The sequence below is a fragment of the Neolamprologus multifasciatus genome, chromosome 19, assembly GCF_963576455.1.
Source record: "Neolamprologus multifasciatus chromosome 19, fNeoMul1.2, whole genome shotgun sequence".
Lineage (NCBI taxonomy): Eukaryota > Metazoa > Chordata > Actinopteri > Cichliformes > Cichlidae > Neolamprologus > Neolamprologus multifasciatus.
This window is the reverse complement of record NC_140457.1, coordinates 23,492,211-23,513,638: the sequence shown is the minus strand read 5'-3', so window position 1 is coordinate 23,513,638 and position 21,428 is coordinate 23,492,211. Positions and strand designations below refer to the sequence as shown.

At 40.3% G+C, this 21,428-nt stretch overlaps 3 protein-coding genes and 1 long non-coding RNA gene across 11 annotated transcripts in view; all 4 read left to right on the top strand.

Annotated features, from left to right (window-relative positions):
* larp1b (La ribonucleoprotein 1B) overlaps positions 1-5,229 on the top strand; it is a 29,826-nt gene extending 24,597 nt beyond the window's left edge. For all 6 annotated transcript variants that reach the window (XM_085143560.1, XM_085143558.1, XM_085143557.1 and 3 more), the window contains 2 exons: positions 1,763-1,890; positions 2,184-5,229. In XM_085143560.1, coding sequence (XP_084999686.1) covers positions 1,763-1,890; positions 2,184-2,456 — 401 coding nt within the window. In that variant the 3' untranslated portion in view covers positions 2,457-5,229. The remainder of the gene's footprint in view (positions 1-1,762; positions 1,891-2,183) is intronic.
* Positions 5,230-6,612: 1,383 nt separating this feature from the next.
* On the top strand, positions 6,613-13,314 carry pgrmc2 (progesterone receptor membrane component 2). Its single transcript, XM_085143258.1, has 3 exons — positions 6,613-7,080; positions 9,557-9,712; positions 11,568-13,314. Exons 1-3 carry the CDS (start codon positions 6,738-6,740, stop codon positions 11,663-11,665), a joined length of 597 nt encoding a protein of 198 aa, XP_084999384.1. The 5' UTR covers positions 6,613-6,737; the 3' UTR covers positions 11,666-13,314.
* A 1,675-nt stretch (positions 13,315-14,989) lies between these two features.
* asmt2 (acetylserotonin O-methyltransferase 2) lies at positions 14,990-21,342 on the top strand. 3 transcript variants are annotated; one of them, XM_085143255.1, is made up of 9 exons: positions 14,990-15,653; positions 15,747-15,837; positions 16,370-16,544; positions 16,936-17,065; positions 17,232-17,300; positions 17,381-17,499; positions 18,235-18,372; positions 19,255-19,377; positions 20,274-21,342. In XM_085143255.1, the coding sequence occupies exons 2-9, from the start codon at positions 15,757-15,759 to the stop codon at positions 20,483-20,485; spliced, it is 1,047 nt and encodes a 348-aa protein (XP_084999381.1). In that variant the 5' UTR covers positions 14,990-15,653; positions 15,747-15,756; the 3' UTR covers positions 20,486-21,342. The 3 variants fall into 3 exon arrangements, with proteins under 3 accessions (XP_084999381.1, XP_084999382.1, XP_084999383.1); XM_085143256.1 differs by having other exon boundaries at positions 14,991-16,281; XM_085143257.1 differs by lacking the exon at positions 14,990-15,653 and having other exon boundaries at positions 16,176-16,544.
* LOC146496657 (uncharacterized) lies at positions 18,382-19,127 on the top strand. Its single transcript, XR_014871173.1, has 2 exons — positions 18,382-18,587; positions 18,622-19,127. It is a non-coding gene; the product is annotated as an uncharacterized LOC146496657 (long non-coding RNA).
* Positions 21,343-21,428: the final 86 nt, after the last annotated feature.

The following is a 21,428-nucleotide window of genomic DNA, read 5'->3' as shown; positions in this document are numbered from 1 at the left end:
GGCAGCAGGAGGTGCATCAGTCCAGTTTTCCATGTGGAGACAGCGTTTACACTGGAATCTGCCTTTAGTGGCTTTGTTGGAGCAAATGTGACATTCAGCAGACTGACACACAATACAAGACAATAACTACACAACACACTAACTCTAGCCTCCAAACACACTAAACATCACTAATGTCTCACATATGAAAACTCACTCTCTCTCTTTCTTTTGCTCGCCCGTCCCTTTCTCCCTAAACAACCAAGTGCCACATGTTGCCAAACCTTTTTTTTGATTGGCTGACATTATAAACTTTAACACCAATAGGGAAGGGATGTTTTTTCTTTTTCTTTTTTCACTGTCGCTGTCCGTAGAAAACGCCGTTTTTGCCGTTCTTCCCGCTGTAAACCCCCAGCGGGTTAATAAATGCTTCATAAAAACACCAAAAACATTCTATTAATATATTCAGTATTTACATATAATTAAATATAAAAATGCTAAAGAAGGCCAACATGTGACTTAGCTTTGGTTCACTTGACCCTCTCAGTTTAACGTGGAAGTGTGTAAAGAGAAGAGGGCATTAATGTAGTTCTCTCAGTCCATTTCAACACTGACTCAGTGAAGCAAACAAACTGTGGTTGTTTTTGTTTAGACTCAACCAATCTTTATAAAACATTCTGCTACAGTACATGTGGCGTGTATTCCCTCTTACCTAACAGTTATAGTATTTGTTATATTAATTTTATGAAAATGAGAGTAGCCGGTATTAGCAGACTAAATTAAAAGAGCTGGCTTTCAGATCAAAGTAGATCTGAGTTGTTTAAATCGGCTAGTTTGGATTCCGATTCTTGCAAGCACTCAAGATTGACTTTAGTTTTACTCAAAGACTTTTAGAGTCTTTTAGAGAGTTTTTAATTTTTAATGTGATTACAAATGTGTTTACCTGCAGCATGTTTCCAACACATTTAATGAGAGAAGCCCTTGTTTAAAAAGCTACACTGAGTGTGCAAGCATGTCTGCATACAGACATATACAGAATGAAAATCTAAAACCTACATGCAGTCTTTACTTATCAAATATCTGATGGAACCACATAGCAAGGAGGTTAAAGACCCAACTGATATCTCACTGTTAAGGCTGTTTTTTCTCCCCCTCCATTTCCTGTGACCGCTCTACTCACAGTGTAGCAGTAAACGCTATACATAGCATTAGAATAGGGCTCCAATTCTTAAGCCCCTTTTGCATTAGTACCTACTCAGATTGCCTCACCACGGTTTTTTAAGGGTTTTGCATTAGTTCATAGTACCTGGTACTTCTTTAGTACCTGCTCAGCCAAGCGATCCAAGCAGGACTGCATGTCACCAATTGGCTGGTCAGTGGCATCATGAGAGCGCCTCGTTCATGAAACTCAAAACCGCCATTTTTCCAACCCGGCAGCGTGGTCCTCAATTCTGATGAAAAGCCACAGACACAGAGTATATATACAGATGCATCCTTGCCTCAACGTCCGCTTTTATTGTAGCACTTGCGTTGCATTTAATTATGTCACAGGACACTCGGACGCATTGCTATGACAATGACCATGCACATTAGGAGGTACAAAATTGGAATGGAAAACCAGTTAATCCAGTAGTTCCCAAACTTTTTTTTTGCTAGGCCCCCCTTTGTTTTTCTTCTTTTGATACAAGTTGACTAGAAAAATGTCCCCTACATTTAGGCATTTGAATTTTACCTAGAATTCAACACTGAATGAAACTGCTCTTCCTTGCATTTCCCTTTCCAGGTCAGCTGTATGGACTAGAGAAGTTCTGGGCCTTTTTGAAATATTCAAAGATAAAGAACCAGCCTATTGATCCGAAGCTGCAGGAACACCTCTCGCAGTTCAAGAACTTGGAGGACTTCAGGGTGGTGGTGAGTGTCTGCTGGCTACAAGTTTGAAAGGATGCTTCATGTATCTCCACACTAGAGTGCTCTTTACCTGCAAGTTTTATTGGGCTAAATGAATTATTAACGAAAAGAGAAGCTAGTATATCCTCATACAAAATTATTCTAACATCATTATTTCATACTGAAACACTAACAGACTCGGAGCTGCTCAGTCTGCGCCTGCAGTCATAGAACTGTATCATCTGGTCTCAGCAAAAATAAACAATTCTCGTGAGTGATCTAGTTACGCTTTGTTTTCCTGTGATGACTCTCTGCAGCCCCCGATAGGAGACGATGGCAGCAGGAGGAGGCGTACCTCGTCCTCGGCTGGGGATGAAGGGAGGCGTCGGAGACATCCTTCCAACACTACCTCAAAGCCCGCACAGGCCTCCAAATCCTCCAGCACTTCAGCTGAGTCTGCCTCAGCCTCCGCCGCTGCACAGACCACGCCCAAAGACAAAGCCCAGAAAGCAGCAGCGACAACATCTGCACAGGGCAAGAAGACAGAAGCCAGAGCTGGGAAGAAGGAAAGTGGTGCACCAAATAAATGAAGCTCCCCTCCCGTAAGCGTGGGTTTGAAAAGAAGCAAAGTGGGGCGGCTGCAGCGCTCATTCGTGTCAGAGGCAAACTGCTTGGGTGTGAAGAGAGACTGAGCGTGGTTGATCCGATTTGATTGTTTTTATCAGTGCATTTCATTTAAAAGCAAGCATAGGCAGCGAGCTTGAATGTGTTCACCTGACAGCTCATAACGTTTACAAAAATAAATGCATTCCCTGCATTTTGCCTTTTCAGATGCCAAACTATTCAACAAATACTTTGATTTCAATGATATGTAAGCCGCGCTGGTCTATATAGGGCTGTTAAACTGTGATTCTAGTTTGCCAAGATAACAGACACTGCACACAGTGTGACTAATCGGATACAGCAGGATGTCGGGCGTTTTCTCATTAAGTAAAATAGTCGGCATTCTGCTTTTTTAAAAGTCTTCCCAATTGATTATTTGGGATTCAGATGTGTTTAAATTTGAAAACAGTTGCAGGTTTGTTTGTTTCTTTTCTTTTCTGAGGATGTAAACTTCTGTTTTCATCATGACAATCAAAGTTGAGTCTTAAAGTGCCCATATTATCATTTTATTTGGGGGGGTCTGCTAGATTAGGTTTACATGTTTTCCCCCATTCTGTCCATTATTGCAGCACCGTCTGTCTGTAAGGTTCTGCTTTTAGCTCCTTTCTGTCCGGAAAAGCACAGTTTCTGGGAATTTGGCTCCATTAATGCAGTACATGTGATCATGGAGAGTTAAAGAAACAAGCGTGATCGTAACATACACCATGCTAACACTAAACCATAGTATAAGAGAAGGATGCAACTTTTAGCTCTAACGAGTGAAGCCAGTGTGGAAGTGTTTTATCTCTTTACCCCTTTAAAGCCTACTAGAAGTAACCCTTGATGCTCTTGTCGGAGCCGAGTGGTTCCTATCATATTTCATGCCTGCTTATAGAACAAGATGACTGGGTGTGCAATAGACGGTAGTGAGGTTGGTCTCTGCTTATGCAGCTTCCCTCGGAGAAACCCGCAAACTATTGTAATGGTTGTCAAACCACGTCTTTATTGATATGTACTGAGGTATCAAACCTCGTTATTAAGGATACAATGAAAGTAGATAAATGTTGTCTTTATGAGGAAAAGAGCTAAAACTATTTGTTTTAAATAGCCACCAGGGGGCGATACCTGTGGCTGCAAAAACATATGGTCCTATAGAAGTCTAATGGAAAAGAGCCCTTGGATTTGACCAGTGAAAACACTTTCCTCAATCACCCAGTTAAAGAAATCCCAGAAGGTTGAATGTGTTCATCTGGAGGTAGCATTTTTTTCTGTGGGAAAAATGTGTGTTTGGTCGTGCTACGTTTCAGAAAGGAGGATTATCCGGGGTTTGCTCACTTGTAGGTGACATCACAGTGCACATAGTAATATTGCTTGCTTCATCAGGCTGTTAGTCATTCACACTCAGATCCCCTTAGAATTCTTTTCTTCTGGCTTCCTTCATACTCTTCCACAACAATGACAAAAGAGCCACATTAAACCTGCTAAAAAGAACTGTTGCTTTTCTGGGGAGATGTTTAGCAAAGTGTAACCATACTTGTGACTGTTTAGCTCTGTCTTTCATTGGCATCAGTCTCTGTGCTGCATGGTGCTGCTGAGAGAGCTCGTACCCCTCCCACACAGGCTCTGATAGCAAAAATTCATCATGGAGAAATGTTTATTGTTATTGCAATTGAGAAAGGGAGTGGCTGAGATCAAATGTTCATGCTATTGCCGTTTAGGGAATTGACTGTGAGCTCAGTGACTCACAAAGATGCACTAACGCCGTGCACAGTCATAACCTGTGCATGCCTGTCCGTTAAAAGTGACCGCTACTCATGTGTGGTCACATTACGCCTGTAAGATTTTAGTCTGAGATTTCACTGAAAAGTGAAAAGGTGCTCTTTCACACATGAAGCTAACATGTTCAGATACTGTCAGATTAATGGAAACTGGGGGGGATGGTTGACTGACTACAGCTACAAGGTGGACATTGTTACAAGTCATGGAAAAAAGCCTAGACTGTAAAAGAGGCATTTCAAGTAGTTCATCAGGAGTGAGGACTATTACAGACTAAAGGATAGAGGACAAACCAAAAAAAAAAAACCCATAATAGGGGCACTTAAAATTAGTGAAGGACTCGCACCAAAGCTGCTGCTCCATAACAATGTTTTTACTCTCTGACAGACATTGCAGCTAAACTACAATGTTTTTGTTTAATTTACAGCCTGCAAAAATTCATCTGGGACACTTGACGTCCCATTTTACAACCAGAAGTAGTATAATTTATTTTTATTTTTCCATGTATTTGATGGATGGAATAGTCTTAGGTAAGCATTGCAGTTCTTAATTGCTTTTTGCTATTGAATAAAATAAAAATGTTTAAAAAAAATGTTTAAAAAAATAAATACGTTTCTGCTGGAATAATGGGTGTGAGCTAGCATCATAAAACTACAGTATATTTTAGCTTGAAGTTTATATTTTGTTTGAGGCTTGGTGCTCTAGAGCACTTTAATGATTAACTTTCCTTTTATTTCACCAATGAACTTAAAATGTGTTTTAGAGCTGACTTTAACGGGAAAAAAATGTAAATACTATAAAAAATCATTTTGCCATTATTCATTTGATTTTTGAGAAGTGATTTGTTTTATTGGTAGTGTGGTGTCGAGTGTGTTTCTAGGGTAAAGCAGTGCATGTTGATGAATTGTAAAATGCAAAAAAATATAAAATACTGATTGTACAAAATTGTGTTTGTGTGATCTGTCCTACTTTATCTCTCCGACTCCCCTACCTCTATTGGGTTTGTGCTTTTTTTTTCTTTTTTCTTTTTTCACTGCGAAGTCGCCTATCCTGATAAGCTAGTATTTGTTGTCAAATCACAGCTCGCACCTTTTAACAGCCTAAAGAAGCAATTCATACTGAAAAGTGTGTGCATGGGTTTGGGAAAAAGCAAAAACCGAACAGCTCCAAAGGAATCCAAAGACACCCTGTGACTTAACGTCAGAAAGTCCAATATTGAAGAATTATTGTCAGAAATCATTTCCCATGCAGTTTCGACTGCTAACAGTCATGGATTGGCCTCCCCACAGTCTGGATCTCTAGCTTATTGACATACAGCATTTAAATATGAGCTTTGAATGTTCTTCAAGAAGCCAGGAGAACTATTCCTGAAGACTACTTAAAGAAATGACAAGAAAGCTGCCTAAGAGAGAACTGACCTCACAGCCCATTGTTCATTCAGTGGGCTGGTTTCAGTCATTGTGCAAAGGTACTGTTTAAAAGGTTGGGGAAACCTGCAGTTGGCTGGGACTGAAGAAGTCACTTGGATGAGTTTTTATAAGACGTTTTTCCCACTGAAAACGCTACGTCCAGATGAACAGAATCAACTTTTTGAGGGTGCCTAAGAGAGTTCAGGCTATACTGAAAAATAAAGGTGATTACAACAAATATTCACTTTCAAGCTCATTAAAATTGTACAAACTCTGCTGTTGCCTTACAATATGTGTGTGTGTATATATATATGTGTATATATATATATGTGTATGTGTATATATGTATATATATGTATATATGTATATGTATATATATGTATGTTTATATATATGTATGTTTATATATATATATGTATATGTATATATATGTATATGTATATATATGTATATGTATATATATGTATATATGTATATATGTTTATATATATGTATATGTTTATATATGTTTATATATATGTATATGTTTATATATGTTTATATATATGTATATGTATATATATATGTATATATATATGTGTATATATATGTATATATGTATATATATGTATATGTATATATATGTTTATATATATGTATATGTTTATATATATGTATATGTATATATATGTATATGTATATATATATGTGTGTATATATATATATATATATATATATATATATATATATATATATTTAGATATATATATTTATTTATATGGTTGTTTTTGTTTTGTCTTTTTTGTTTGTTATACACACATACACACACACACATATATATATATATAATTTTGTACTATTTTCAAACATATTTTCTATCAGTGTAAGGCGAATCCGCTGACACAAGGAGACTGAAGATCTTGGGGCTCCTGTGGAGCAGTCGCTTTCATTTTTGCCTAGCCGTAACAGCAGCAGCAGCAACGCTGAGCCCTCGCTCAACTAGTGGTTCCCGACAGGACGTGAACGCAGCATTGGCCAGGGGCGGGTAGGCGCTAACCGTGCAGTATGGCGGACGATGGAGACAGTTCGAGCGGACCAGTTGACACAAGCGGTGGGCAGGGGGCAGCGGAGGAGTCGGACGGGCTTGGCCTCGGAGGGATGTTGCTGAATATCAGTATTTTAGTTCTAGTAGCGGTGGTCTGTCTGGTGGTCTACCGACGGTGGGGCAAACGGCTATACTCATACGCGGCCCAGGGCGACGAGGCCTCGGCGCTTCCCAAGATGAGGAGACGGGACTTCACTCTGGAGCAGCTGCGGGAGTACGACGGTATCCAGAACCCCCGCATCCTGATGGCCGTCAACATGAAAGTTTTCGACGTGACCAGCGGGAAAAAGTTTTACGGTAAAGGTGAGTGAGCAGTGGGAAAACGACAATCTTTACGATTGGGTGAGTAAGCTGAGGTGTCCCTGCTTGGTGTGAGTTGTCCCGAACCAAAATTTGGGCGCAAACCGTCGGGGTTAGCCTAGCTCTTCGGCTTTGTCTATGTTTTTGAATGGAGTGCTAGCGGTTAGCTAGCTGCTAGCACGACTTTTCTTTTGGGGTTGTGACTGCAACTAAAGTTGCAGACGTTTTAACCTTATATATATATTAATGTACCGTAAACCTGTGACACTTTCTGGTTAAAGTTATGCAGCCGGAAGATGATTATTACGTTTTAGCATGCTAGTCTGCTAACGCTAGCCTGTTAGCTTGTCGACGTGCACAATGTGCGAGTGTCTGGACTGGACCCGTCGCTTGTTTACAGTGATGGGACTCACAATGCATCAATTCTGGACAGTTTGCATGAATATTTTCACCTCAAATTACCTCAGCACTACTGTACTCGTACTGTATGTTTATTTGCGATTGGGAAAAGCAAGTTTGGGCGCCACTGTGTGAAGTTAAATGGAGTTAAAGGGAAGAGAATGGCAAAACACGAAAAGAAGATATGACACGTCTTTCACTTAGACAAAACAAATGTGACGGGCCCACAGCCGTCTAACCTGCTACTCTGCATTTTCTCTGGCTATGCTGAGTCAGCCGTCAACTCTGCAATAAACTATAATTATTCAAACAGCAGTCTCATGTGTCAGTCTGCTACTTCACACTGAGAGGACCGAGCCAAGCAGGCCCTGAATCTGTCCACCTCACCAAGTTATGACACACTACCAGAGGCTCAGTGGAGCTGGCAGGACCGTGACATAAACTGTAATGTATATTAGTCACACTGGATTTAATGCTGGAGAAACAGTTGATAGAAAAGTAAAACAAGGCATAATCGGTACTAAATTAAAATTAATAAAGATGTGCAACTTGGTAATGGTGGTGTTTTCTGCGGTTCCATCACCACCTTCCTTGTCAGATCTGATGCATTTGTCATTCATTGTGGCATTAAATAGATCCACCCTTTAATCAGAAATTATATTAAGTCACTTGTATCCCTGCAGTTGTAGCTGTCACTCACAGCTGTTGCTCTGTCTTTCAGGCCTTATTCAGACACTAATGTGGTTCAGTGGGCATTTCTTTTTTTGTTACACATCAAGTCAACATGAAAAAAACAGCATGATTTAAATTTAGTAAATGTCTATGTTGCACACTGACGTTTCGTGTGAAGTGCAACAAGCTGGAGTTTTATCTCTAATCCTCGTGGTTGGTTGTGAAAGGTAAAGAGTACTCCTTATCTTTGAGCTGATTAGCTCTGCTTCATAAACTCTTAAGCGGTGCCAGAGTGAGGATTGATCTGTGTTGGGTTGCACGTTATATGAGAACAAAACCAGAGAGCCTGCAGAGTTTTCACATGTAAGTCAGATGATTCTCCTCTTGGAAGATGATGAAGGATTCAAAACGTGGAGAAAACCTTCATTAGTTTTATGAGACTGTATATCACTGGTCCCTTTCAAGTGATAATAAACTCAGATATCAGAAGCAGAAGTCCCTTAGTGTAACACATGGCCTTATAAAAATTGATCTCGCTGGCAGATGTTACAAGACTGGGCTGTAACAAAGGCAGGAAGATACTGGATGTGATCTGATTAGATTACAGATCATGTTTGTTTGACTAAAGCCCTCAGTGCTAATAATGTGGTGAGTTTTGTTGCAGGTCGGGTTTAGAGTAACAAATTGTCATAGGTGACAACAGGGACCTGTCATTTCTGTGACATTTCTACGGGACAAAAAAATTGTTCTTTTTCAACAACTGCCTATTCATTGCAACTCTGAAGATTTGCATGATATGATTTTTTCTTTCTAATCAGAAGAGTTTGAAGGACTCATTCCTTTTGAGTGGTGTGAACGGGTGAATGTTTGGCATTTCTGCTTGAAAAGTGCCTGTTGACATGATTAAATTTCTGCTTGAGTAACTGATTAATTGACAGAGTGTTGCAGCCCCAGTTAAACTCTTGTGCAACTCAGGAAATGTACTCCTTAGGTTGCTGATATTGAGTTTTAGATTACAATATGTTCATACCAATCTATCTCCAGACTCTATTAAAAACAGTGCTCATTCAGCATCTACAATGTGGATGATTTTAAAAACAAACTATTTTTAATGTATTTATTTAGCAGCTTAATGAACACGTTCATGCGTATTTACTGTTCTCGAAAACGTTTGATGTGAAGCAGCTGCTATAGTCACAAGATGCAAGTCTGAGTTAATTATAAAAGGTTAACTTGTTGCTTTACTGCAACTTCATCTGTATACTTTCCCTTATTCTCAGTAAAACCATGTGATGCTTTTTGCTGCACACACAGTGGAGCTCAAACACTTTGTTGGTTATTTGATTAGTTAAAGGAGATATGAAAGTACTTTAACACTTACTCATTCTTGCTGTTGTTTGTTTCTCAGATGGTCCTTACGGCATTTTCGCTGGCCGGGATGCTTCGAGAGGCCTGGCCACCTTCTGCCTGGAGAAAGACATCCTGAGGGACGAGTACGACGACTTGTCAGATCTCAGTGCTGTACAGATGGAGAGTGTTAGAGAGTGGGAGATGCAATTTATGGGTACGCTTATGAAGAGAAAATACACTCGTATTGATTTAGCTCAGATTTCACAACAGCACCCATCATATTAAGTGAGGATCCAAATAGCTAGACAGCACTGACTGAGTTTTAATCTTCTGTTTGTATTGATTTCAAGTTTACTTCACTGTCCAAAAAAGCAAGTTTTTTTGCTTTGTTTGTTTTTCCTCGACTGGACCCTCAGGCCTGTCATTTTGGGGGTTAAAAAACACTACTTGCAGTCATTATGTAAGTAGACCCTCACTATATACTCGTTAGTGACTTATTAGGCTTTTAGAGGTGAGTCAGTGGTGGAAAAACCATCAGTGCACCAAATGGGTCAGCAGCTTCAGTTTGCCCCTTCTTGTAGAAAATATGAAGAAGCAGCTGTAGCTAAGAGCTCTTCATAACTCATTAATCTGCTAATGAAGTGACCTACTGTTTATGCCATATGGGCATTTTTTTGCTTTTTGCCATACACCTACGGTGATGCCATAAAGTGTCTTATTTACTCTGGAAACAGACAAATTACTCTGTGTGATATAAAGATCAGAAGTAGTACACTGTCAAATTATATCAGCAGTTATTTTCACTATGGACTATTTGCAGTCTGTAGTTTAAAAACCTGCAGTTAATTAAAATCTTTTTTTTTAAGAAAGGGAGGTGTTGAAGGATTTGAAGCTACAAAATAATTTATACTATTGTTATTCATTGATTATCCATAGACTTGAAGTCATTTCAGCTCTGAATGTTTGTTGGTTGTCTGGAGTTGAAAGAAACTTTGGAGTGAACTTGAAAGAGACATGCAAAAAAACAAAAACATAAAAAACCCTGAAAATATCTCCTGCCACCACATCTGCAGCAGAGCAGTTAACAACAGGAAGCACGGAAACTGGAAGGAAACAAAGGCCTTCATTTTCTGACACGTCATAATCCAAGGATTATTCTGTGCTCGCTGTACATGCAGCACAGTGTTGGATCCTGTTACAGTCTGTCATTTTAAAACTTTCCTCGTGTGATTTACCTCAGATCTACTGTATTAGTGTCTAATTTTGGACTGGAACTCGTCTGAAGTACTGCCGGGCTTCTGCTTGCTTAAATAACACTTTAAAGTAGGACTGAGCAGCTTTGGCTGAGTTGGTGAATCCCAAACTGCAGTTGATTGACTCTTATAAGAGGATGACAGCATGTCATTTACGCTCAGCACTGTTCCAGCCCAAAGTTGTAGCTTGACATCGAGGGCAAATGTATTCGCTTAAGTATTGAGAGAGAGAGGTTTGGGAGCTTAAATCACAAGTTGATTAATTTACTGACATAAAAACAAATTATAATGTAATCATTTTGGTTCCAGCCTCAAACACTTAAGCCTTTCCAAACTAAGCCTAAAAACTGAGCATCTTTGATTTTTAGACTGTTGCTGATTGTCTCACACATGGGTCAGATGTCTTGTTTTTACCAGCCAAAACCAGTCTGCTGATTCAGCCTCGGGGGTTCAACGGTCACTTTTTGTGTGTGTGGCTTTTAGGGCAGCCAGCAGACATGCGGGTCCAGATTTCTGTTTCTGCCCTACAGTCATTTATAAATCCAGAGAAAATTAGCAAAGCAAATCAAAGCCAAATCTTTATCAGACATGCAATCCCTTATCTCCAAAATGTATTGACCACATAAGACAATTGAATGTACCCTGACGTCATATTTGAGAAGCCGGATTCACCAGCTGTCTGACATTTTACTTGGAAACCCAGCCAAACAATTCTTCCATTGTCCGGTTACTTGTAGGTTAGCCGTCTGTCAGGTGACTTTATTGATCACTCAGCCCTTTGTTTGAGCTTTAAATCTGTTCTGCACTTTCTTCCAGAAAAGTATGACTACGTTGGAAGGTTACTGAAGCCGGGCGACGAGCCTTCAGAGTACACAGACGAGGAGGACATCAAGGACCACCTGAAACACGACTGAGAGGTTCCATCACTCCGACCAAAGCCAGGAGCCCCAAACAGCTGTGACAGGGCCCCCCCAGGCCCCCCTAGACCATTTCCTCCTGCCCTATTGGCCTACCTGCCACTCCCTTCTCCTGCCCCACTGGCCAAAATCTTCACTCCTGATTCTGCCCGGTGACATGGCTGCTCTGGAAGGGCAGAATTCAAGTGTAAACACCCAGACCTCCCTCTTCTCTCCATCCCACAGAGATCACCACCAACAGAAAGCGATTGACCGCAAAAACCTTCGAGGAGCTTTTTTTATCGACAGCAAACACGTCTGGGGGCGGCGAGAGGCCTCGTGACATTAGATGTATCTGAAACAAAAACCCTAAAATATTTTAATCATTTGTCTGGGGGAGGGGGAAAGTGTGGTCGTCATGGTCGCCGCAGGGCATGGGTGGAGGCTGGTCCGAGGTAGTCAGAGAAACACATTGGTCTGAGATGATCAGTGGACTGGGATGGGGAAGCGGATTTCTCTCTCTTTTTATCTTTGGTTTAGTCACATTGCAACTGAAACTGCTTCAGCTTCGGACAGCTTATCAATCAATCATTTGATTTATATTTTTTCTTTTGTTTTTTGTGTTTAAGTCATTGTCTCCCCTTGTTCAGAGGGCAGTGCTGTGGCCTAACCAAAGGCAATTGGCAGGGCGTTGCATTTTCCTGTTGTTTGTAGTGTATGCACTACTAGTTTTCTTTGTTTGTCACCATGTGATTGTATTTGTTGAGTAGCATAGAGGGAGGGCAGGGCGGGAGGGCAAATTTTTGTTTTGTTTTTTCTCTTTTTTTGTTTCCTTTTTATTTTGGATGGGAGGGGGTGGAGGGGTCAGAGGTCCTCGCCATATGAAACTTGTTTTGAATCACATCAGACGGACTGAATCAGTGATCGGGAATACAAAGGGAAGATGACAGGGCAGTCCTAATCAATCGACTCAATTGTTTACATGCCTCACAAGCCAGCTGCAAGTCTGTAGATTCCCCTGAAAATGGTCCAAGTATTAATTGTGCCTTATTTTGTTTGTTGTGTCAGTCCTGACCGGTCTAACAGAGGAGGCAAGCAGAAGGATGGAGGTGTAGGCTTTTCCTAGACTCGGTCCCCCAGACTTTTAAGAAGGCATATGTTCTATCAGTCGTCCATGCACAGACTGTAATATTTCCCCACTTCACAAACTTTGTAAATAGTCCGTATGAATTACTCAGTGTTACTGCCATATTTATGTAGTTGATGAACTCCATATACGTATAATGCTATGTCGTATTGGCCAAACCCCCCCTCCATTGTTTGTTTTTTTGTTTGTTTTTTTTGTATTTCCTTCTTTGCGTTCTAAACTTCTTTTTAAATGTGGATGAATTTCCAAACGGGGGGAAAATAAAATACAAGGAGCGTTGCAGTGTGCTGCAGGGTGGGACCGGGAGCTGTTAATGCAGAAAAGTTTTTTTCAGAGCCGTTGCTTATCCTGTAAATATATCTATCATTTTATTAAAGCATGTGCAACAACAAAGTGAGCTATGCTGAATTCCCACCACATCATGTATTTAAATGTTGGGCGTGTGTGTGTGCGTGTCTGCGTGACAGAAGCAGGAAGGGATTTGTTCATGCATAATAAATCAATTTGGTTAATAATTGAAGATGTCTGGAATTTATTTGAGATGCGTGATTGGATCGCTTGCAGGAACACAGTTTTCTCATGTTTTATCACTGTCTTTCCATCAGTCCTGTTTGCTTTCTTCAGACAGCGATGGTGGGGGAACAGTCATGCTGGGTGGCACACGCATGCAGTAATTAGAAGTTCTGTAATGTAACTAAGAAGAAAAAAAATGTGCTAAGAGTTTGACAAAATGTGAAGCTGCCTCTAGTTTAAGAGTAAAACCCTTTGTGTTTAACTAGGAATTAAAATTACTGTTCGATACTGCAATAATTTTAAAAAATCTATATGTTGTAGGAAATACTTAGGGTGACATTAATAATGAGCAAATAACAGAATATTTTTTACTTCATAAGATTTGAATGAATCACTCAGCCTCATCAGGACAGGTTTGATTTGCTTGCGTAAGACAACCCATACATAAGATGTCCTAAGTAGTTAAAACGTGTTTGCATAAAACTGAAACATGACTCGAATATTTGGATACTGCAGCTCGCTGGTACATTAGCATCAACATTTATATCATGCAAATCTTTGCAAAAGCTGAAATTCGGCCTCCCATTGCTGCACCCTCTGCACATACTGGAAATCTACGCATATATAAACATACTGGATTAATAGACTTGTGTATGCAAACATTTGCAGTACTGAGCAAAAGTTTTGAAACATCCTTCGGATCCTGTATCGGAGGAAAAACAGTTTGTACAGTTCTAATGAGCTTTGAAAGTCGGTGTTTTGCATGAGGACCTTTTTTCTTCAACAGAGGCTGAAATCTCTTAGACAAGTTTTCTTGTGATTTCATTAAGCAGGAATAGGAATGGTCAGGAATAATTCTCCAGGCTTTTTGAAGGACTTTCAAAGCTCTTCTTTGGATGTTGGATGCATATCGTTCTGATCTCTATCAAGCTGATCCCACACTGCTTCAATAATGTTGAGGTCCAGGCTCTGGGGAGGCCAATCCATAAATGAGTGTTTTAGTGATTTTTACTCCACTTCTTGTGTAATTTCCTCTACTTCAGCCTTTTCTTCCTGTTTCCTTTCTCTAAAAACGCCTTCCTGACATCAACCCCTCCATAGAGAATATTTCTGATTGTCTTTAGCAAACAGCTGATTGATCATCTAATGGTCCAGATTCACTTATCATGATTTTTCCATTTTCTTACAGACATTAAGATACCGTCCGTTTGTTAAAGATCATTTTTAGGTCTGCCACATCTTTTCTCCTCCACTTCTTTATTTTAATTTATTTCTTAAGGACACATTGCACGTCATGCTGAGACATGCCAAGGTTACAGCTGATTGCTCTTTTGGAATCAGCTTGTTTTTACCAAAAAACTGTCAAACTGAATTTTTTATTCAACATTCAAGAAGTTTATTGTCATATACACCACAAAACACAAGTGGATACGCAGAGCAATTAAATTCTTACTTTGCAGGTTCCCTTCACATTAAATAAACAAATAACTAAAATAAAGAATAGACTTAACTCTGAGCACAGAAAATAATAAAGTAAACAAGTGCTTATGTAGCTTATGTGTGGGTGTAGTAAGAATTTAAGGTGCAAGTAGTTGCAACACTGTCACAGAATATGTAATATTAAAATTGTTTATATTGTATGACGTTGTATTATGTTGTATATAAATGTACAAAATTGTAAATTTACAGGTCAAAGATTTCGACATCTTGACAATTAGTGAGTTTTTATAGGTTCAAGTCAAGAAATCGGAACAAGTGTTGTGTTTTTGTGACAGCCTGGTTGTAACAAGGTAACACTTTGTCCCCCCTCTTGTCCTTCATAGCCACAAAGAATGAGTAAATATTATTTGTGCTTGCTAATTAATTTCTCCCGGGTTCGCTGTCATATCCAGAGACACATTTTAGGTACATGTAATACCAATAATAAACATTAATCCATATTTCAGAGCTGCATTTATTCATTCACGCGGAGCGTAAATCTCTGACACCAACAACTCAACTGCGCCTCCCTCCGCCGCTGATTGATTCGGGAACTTCATCACAACGTGTGTGAGTGAGTTTGATGTTGGCTGTTGTGGCTCATGCACTGTCGCCGTTGTGTAAAGCCAAAGCGGGTTTTCTCCTAATGCTTTCAGCAAGATCACGGATCACGGATGCATCTTAGCTGATTCCCTGCCGACCATTTCCCAGCAGCAGCTCCATCACACACCGCCGACATTTTGGCTGTTTTATCTAAAACCCAAACTAACCCAAACTAACCGTGCTGCACTTACACCCTCTAAAACCATCATCATAATAATCGTCCGCCTTCACCAGACTCGGATCCTTCTGGCTGCTTTCCGGACGGTAAGTGGTGATCCCGTGGAGATGTTTGTCCACGTTAAGCGCGAGTTTTTCCTCCGGCTGTGAGGGCGTTGTGTCGGTATGTTTCCCCACCAGGAGCGCAGTAATGGCAGAGCATATGTCCCAGAGTGAGCTGGATTACCCGTTCAAACTTCTGGAGTATTTTAACGGCTTCAGAGTGTCCAAGGTAAACATTTCACGGTTTATCTTCGGGAAATGTCAATCTGGTTTAATGTGTGTAGATTCAGATTTTCTCCACTATATGCAAGCCATTAATGAAACCTATGAATATAATGTGTTATATATGTATTATACTAGACAGCAGTACATAAAATAGCTCAAATGAATCCCAACTTTACCTGCATACATTAGAACATTTCGTGCTGTAATTATTATAATAAAGAAACGCTATCAATCTGTATTTTGACTAGTTTAGCTGTGTCCACAGCTTGCTGCAACTGAGACTATAGTCTCAGTTGCAGCAAGCTGTGGACACAGCTAAACATGCAAAAACAATCCCATTAGAAGCCAATAACTGGAGGGAAGTTGTTCCTGAAAGTCTATAGCAGCCACCCAGTGGAGAACATCAACCTCCAGCAGGAACTGTTGAAATATTACAAACTGGACTGAGGTGGTGGATCTGCCTATAATCATAGTTTTTTTTTAACTAAAAGTCTGCCTACCAGTGCAAAGTTGTTAACTTGACAGTCTTTCCGCAGGTGATATTTTCAGCCTGTGAGCTTGGAGTATTTGACCTGCTGCTCAGGTCCCAGGAGCCTTTGAGTGCCCAGCATGTTGCTCAGGAGCTGGGCACCAGCTTGGATGGGATGGAGAGGCTGCTGGACGCGCTGGTGGGCATTGAGATCCTGGAGGTTGAGAAGACAGATGGAACAGGTGAGGAATAGGAGGAGGCGGGTATAGTGTAGCAAGCAAAAGATCCCTGATTTGTTTCTGGGAGGAGATGCAAACCCCTCGGGGTTGTGTCAGGAAGGGCACAAGGGGTGGAAATCTGTAGAGCTACCCGCTGTGGTGACCAAAAGTAGTTTTTGATGTACAGAGAGAAGGAAACTACAAAAATATGATGGTTTCTCCCTGGGCATGAAAATGATCTCCAGTGTGATCATTCCAAAAAGCCAACATGTCAAATTTAAGCTACATCAGGTAATAATATTATAATTAAAAAAAAGGTATAATTAAATTGTATATAATTGTGTAACAGTTACATTTAGCTGCTCTTCTAAGGCTTTCGTTTTAATTTATTGCTCTTTCTCTTCTATTAAAACAGCTTTGTACAGCAGCACCGACGTGGCAAATCTTTATCTGGCCAAAGGCAGCGCCAAATCTCTCCATGACATGATCGTCTACAAATCCCAAACCATCTACCCACTGTGGAACAACTTGGTGGATGCTGTCAGGTCTGTGTATTCACATGGGACCACATCAGGCTAAAATACCACACAAAATAAGCTGATTTAACAGGGCTTTTAGAAATGTTTGCAGACGTAACGCAACCATTCTCTTTCACTTTGTGTTGTTTTCATGAGCACAAAGAATTGTTCCTTATCCTCTGTCATCATGCAGAGAGGGGAAGAATCAGAATGAAAAGACATTCGGCCTTCCAGCAGAGGAGGTCTTCCAAGCCATTTACAGGTTGGTGTTGATCCCGCTGCTTCAAGTGTGGCTTTGAGCTTGTTAGGATTCAGTATATGAACCTAAACTGTACCGCACAGATCAGAAGAGGACATGCTGAAATTCATGGGTCTGATGAACTCGTCATGGGTTCTGGATGGACATGACGTTGTGACAGCGTTCAATCTCTCCGGCTTCCAGAACGTAGTAGATCTTGGAGGTAAGAGGCTGTCAGGGATGCTCTGACATCTGAGAGGGGCTGTTATTTTTCCCAAGAAGGCAAATAGATATACACACACCTATCAGACATAACATTATGTCCACCTTTGTCTGTTTGTCCAGTACATCCCACACATGCTCAATTGGATTGAGCTCTGGGGAAACCGGAGACAAGTTAACATCTCAGTCTCGTTGTTGTGCTCCTTGAACCATTTTTGCTTTGTAGCCGGGCACATTATCCAGCCTTCACTCCCCCACATGCATCAGTGTCTCTTGGTCACTCATCATCCTGTCGCTGGCTCACCACTGCTCCTTCGTTCGACCACTTTTGACAGATACCGACCTCTGCAGACTGGGATCCCCCCACAAGAGCTGCAGTTTTGGAGATGCTCTGACCCAGTCGTCTAGCTATCACAATTTGGTCCTCGTCAGACTCGTTCATCTCCTTAAACTCACCTTTTTTTCCTGCTTCTAACACATCAACTTTGAGGACAAATGTCCACTTGGTCCCAGATATATCTCGCCCAAATAGGTGCCATGAAGAGGAGATAATCAGTGTTATTCACTTCACCTGTCAGTGCTCGTAACGTTATACCTGATTGGTGTAGATACCTCAAACTCACGTATACCAAAAATGAACATTTTGAAGGATTGTTGTTCCGAACAGGACCAACGTGGCTTCCTTGTATCGTTTCCCTCTGATAAATGTTGATCGCTGTTTATGAACGATTGCTAGGTTGCACTGGTGCTTTGGCCCGTGAGATGGCAAAGGCGTATCCCTCATCCACCGTCACAGTGTTTGATCTCCAGCAGGTCGTGGATGCGGCTCTGAAGCATTTCTCTCAGGAGAATGATGCTATTGTATTTCAGTCCGGTAAGTCTGCTATGGATGATTTAAAACACCTTAAATGTTTAAGAAAAAACATACATGGGGGTGGCTGTAAGTCAGCTACTAATCAGAAGGTTGGTAGGTTCATGATCCTCTGCTACTAACCCCAGGTTGCTCTCCAATGCTTGCGTCTGAGTATAAATGTGTGTGAATGTTAGATAGAAAGTACTTCCCTAGAAAGAGCATAGAAAAAAGTGCTTGTACGGATGAGTGTGAATGGGTGAATGAGGCAAGCACGCTTTAAGTGGTCAGATAGAGAACCAGTCCATTTAGCATTGTCATGACTGTGATAGTCATACATGTAGTGTTTGAGGGGAAAATCTAACAAAATATACTAAAAAAAGTTAATCTTTTGTGTATTTGAATTACAATTTTGAACAATGAGAGAAGACCCTGTATTTTTTTATGTCAAGTATAACAACATTATATTGGACCAATTATGTTTCTCTTTTTTCTGTCCTATATCCTGTTATCATAGTGGTTGCTAACTTTATATAACAAGCTCCATATAATGTAGGTATAAGTAATCCCTAAGAGTCCAAAGCTGAGACTTCAGAATGCTGCCAGTCTGTGTGCTCTCAGACACCAGCTTTGCTGTTCAAACCTCCTGTTTGCAAGGTGCAGCCAATCAGAGAAAAGCTGGGTTAAAAAAGAGGAGGAAAGGAGCTTAAACATCTTGTTTTGGTTATTTTGAAATCTGAATCATGCATAGCTACTGTTGTATAGACCAATGATAAAAAGATGACATTGGAAGTAGGTATAATAGGTCCCCTATGAGATTAGTTAGGAAAAAAGCTTTTTTTTTCTTCACTATAACCAATAAACTGGTAAATATGTTTTTATTAATGCTGCACCCTCTATGTGCAGGAGATTTCTTCACTGGTGAAATCCCCACTGCGGACTTGTACGTTCTGGCCAGAATCATTCATGACTGGCCTGAAGAGAAGTGCCTGACGCTGCTGAAGAAGATCTATGACATGTGTGCACCAGGTCAGTACACCAGGTACATGTGGGGGTTTGTTGTTTTAGCAACAAACCACTGAATGTGAGATCTGTCAAGTCTGGGAAAGTAGAGAAGTAACAGCTTCAAAAACGGACAAGTTATGTTCAGTTTGTGTCAAAATGAGACATTTTCTTACCAGAGTTAGTGGCCAGCTTGAAAATAGCCACTGTTATTACATTTCACATTGCTAATGAGCTTCATCAAAAGAGTAAGAATAATATGAGTATATTATTGAGCGATCAAGTTTGAAGTTGACATTTCCATTTTCATCTGGAACGTCTCCTCAACCCCACCAATCCCGAGGTAATCACAATCACAGCCATAGATGGTGGCTGTGATGTAAACAGTAGTAAAACTGCAAAACTTGTCATCTGTACTGCCATTGTTGTGTATTTGTAACTCAGCCCACTCATCAGGCTCTATCTTTGAATGCCCTGCAGCAGGGTTTTTAAGCACAAAAAACAAGTATTACATTGTTTTTCTAGTGACACATGAATAGCTCTACCATGGTAATAATGAAAACAAATCCCATTTTTTTTCGCTTTTGCAACTTTACTGCCGACACTCCCAAGTTCCCACTTCCGTGGTATCTGGAGCACAGCATAAATAACAGTTTTAGTAACTGTTTCCATTTGTTAATGATTTGACCTGTATTTTATCTGCTGCACTGTAAGATGTTCACAAACCTGCTGGCCAACACTAGTTTACTCCACCAAGTACTAAATCATGTGTTTCGAGGGGATCAAACACTTATTTCACTCAGTAGAGTACACATTGTTGCTATATTTTCTCAATTTTTCATTTGATTATTATACTTATAGCAGTTTTTGTTTCTATTTGAAACAAAAACTGCTTTCAGTATCTGTGTTTGTCCTCCTGCCAGGCGGCGGCGTCCTGCTGGTAGAAGCGATGCTGTTTGAGAACAGACGAGGGCCCATCATGACTCAGCTTTTCTCCCTCAACATGCTGGTGCAGACGAAGGGCAGGGAGCGCCCACCGTCCGAGTACACACACATGTTCAACAAGACCGGCTTCAAGAACATTCAGGTCTGCCGCACGGGCAAATCTTATGATGCCATATTGGCCATCAGATGAGCTCAGACAGAGAGCGGGATGCTTAGAAAGCATCTGTCAAAAGTCTGGGAAATCAGAGAAAGGTTAAGTGGAAACTTCAAGGCCTCGATAAGGAACAATGTCAACATCAAACTGTAAACTGTGGTTGTCCACATGGATCTCCAGTTTATGTTATCGTCAACACCAATTATGTTTTTAAAATCTTTCTTACGGTTCACCTTGTCTTTCGACCACACCTCTGGATAGAGGTTGCTGCTGTGATAGATAATATATTTTAGTCATACTTGCGTCTATAAGTAATGTTCTCACCTTACACCAAGCAAAATAAGATTCAAGAATGGGTTCAGATTAAAAAACATGTGCAATAGAAATGGAGCATTTGAGTCACCGGACCCTCCTCCTCCTGCTCATTCCTGCAAGCATGCATCCTCCAGACACACATCTTGGATATTCTGTACAAAAAGTTCATTTGAACAAAAAATATTATGTTTATAATTTTTTGTATTAAAAGTCTTGCATGTAAACACAGCCACAGGGTGTTGGGAGTTTGTCCTTGTAGCTGATACTGTGACAGTTCTTTAGTCTTAAATATTCATTAGTTGATGTTTTTACAGCCTCCCTAAAGTTTTGCCTGGACTTTATACAGTTTACACATCAGTTATTGTATTACTATTGTGTTAAATTGTTGTTATCAAAGCAGCAATTTTAAGAAGTCATATCCAATATGTAATGTGATCATTTGTCTCGGTTTCTCCTGGCAAAAATTACGAGGATCCAAGAATTATAGATAATGAGTCTTACAGTTTTTTTTATATTTATATTATGGTGTATCCATGAGCAAACTATGCAAAGTATAATAAAATACTTCATTTCAGTGAGATATTCTCTTTTGCCTTTTATTCAGCTATTCTGCGTTAACGGGACTATTTTATTAAAGGCTATTTTTAGTGTTTTGCTTGCTGTA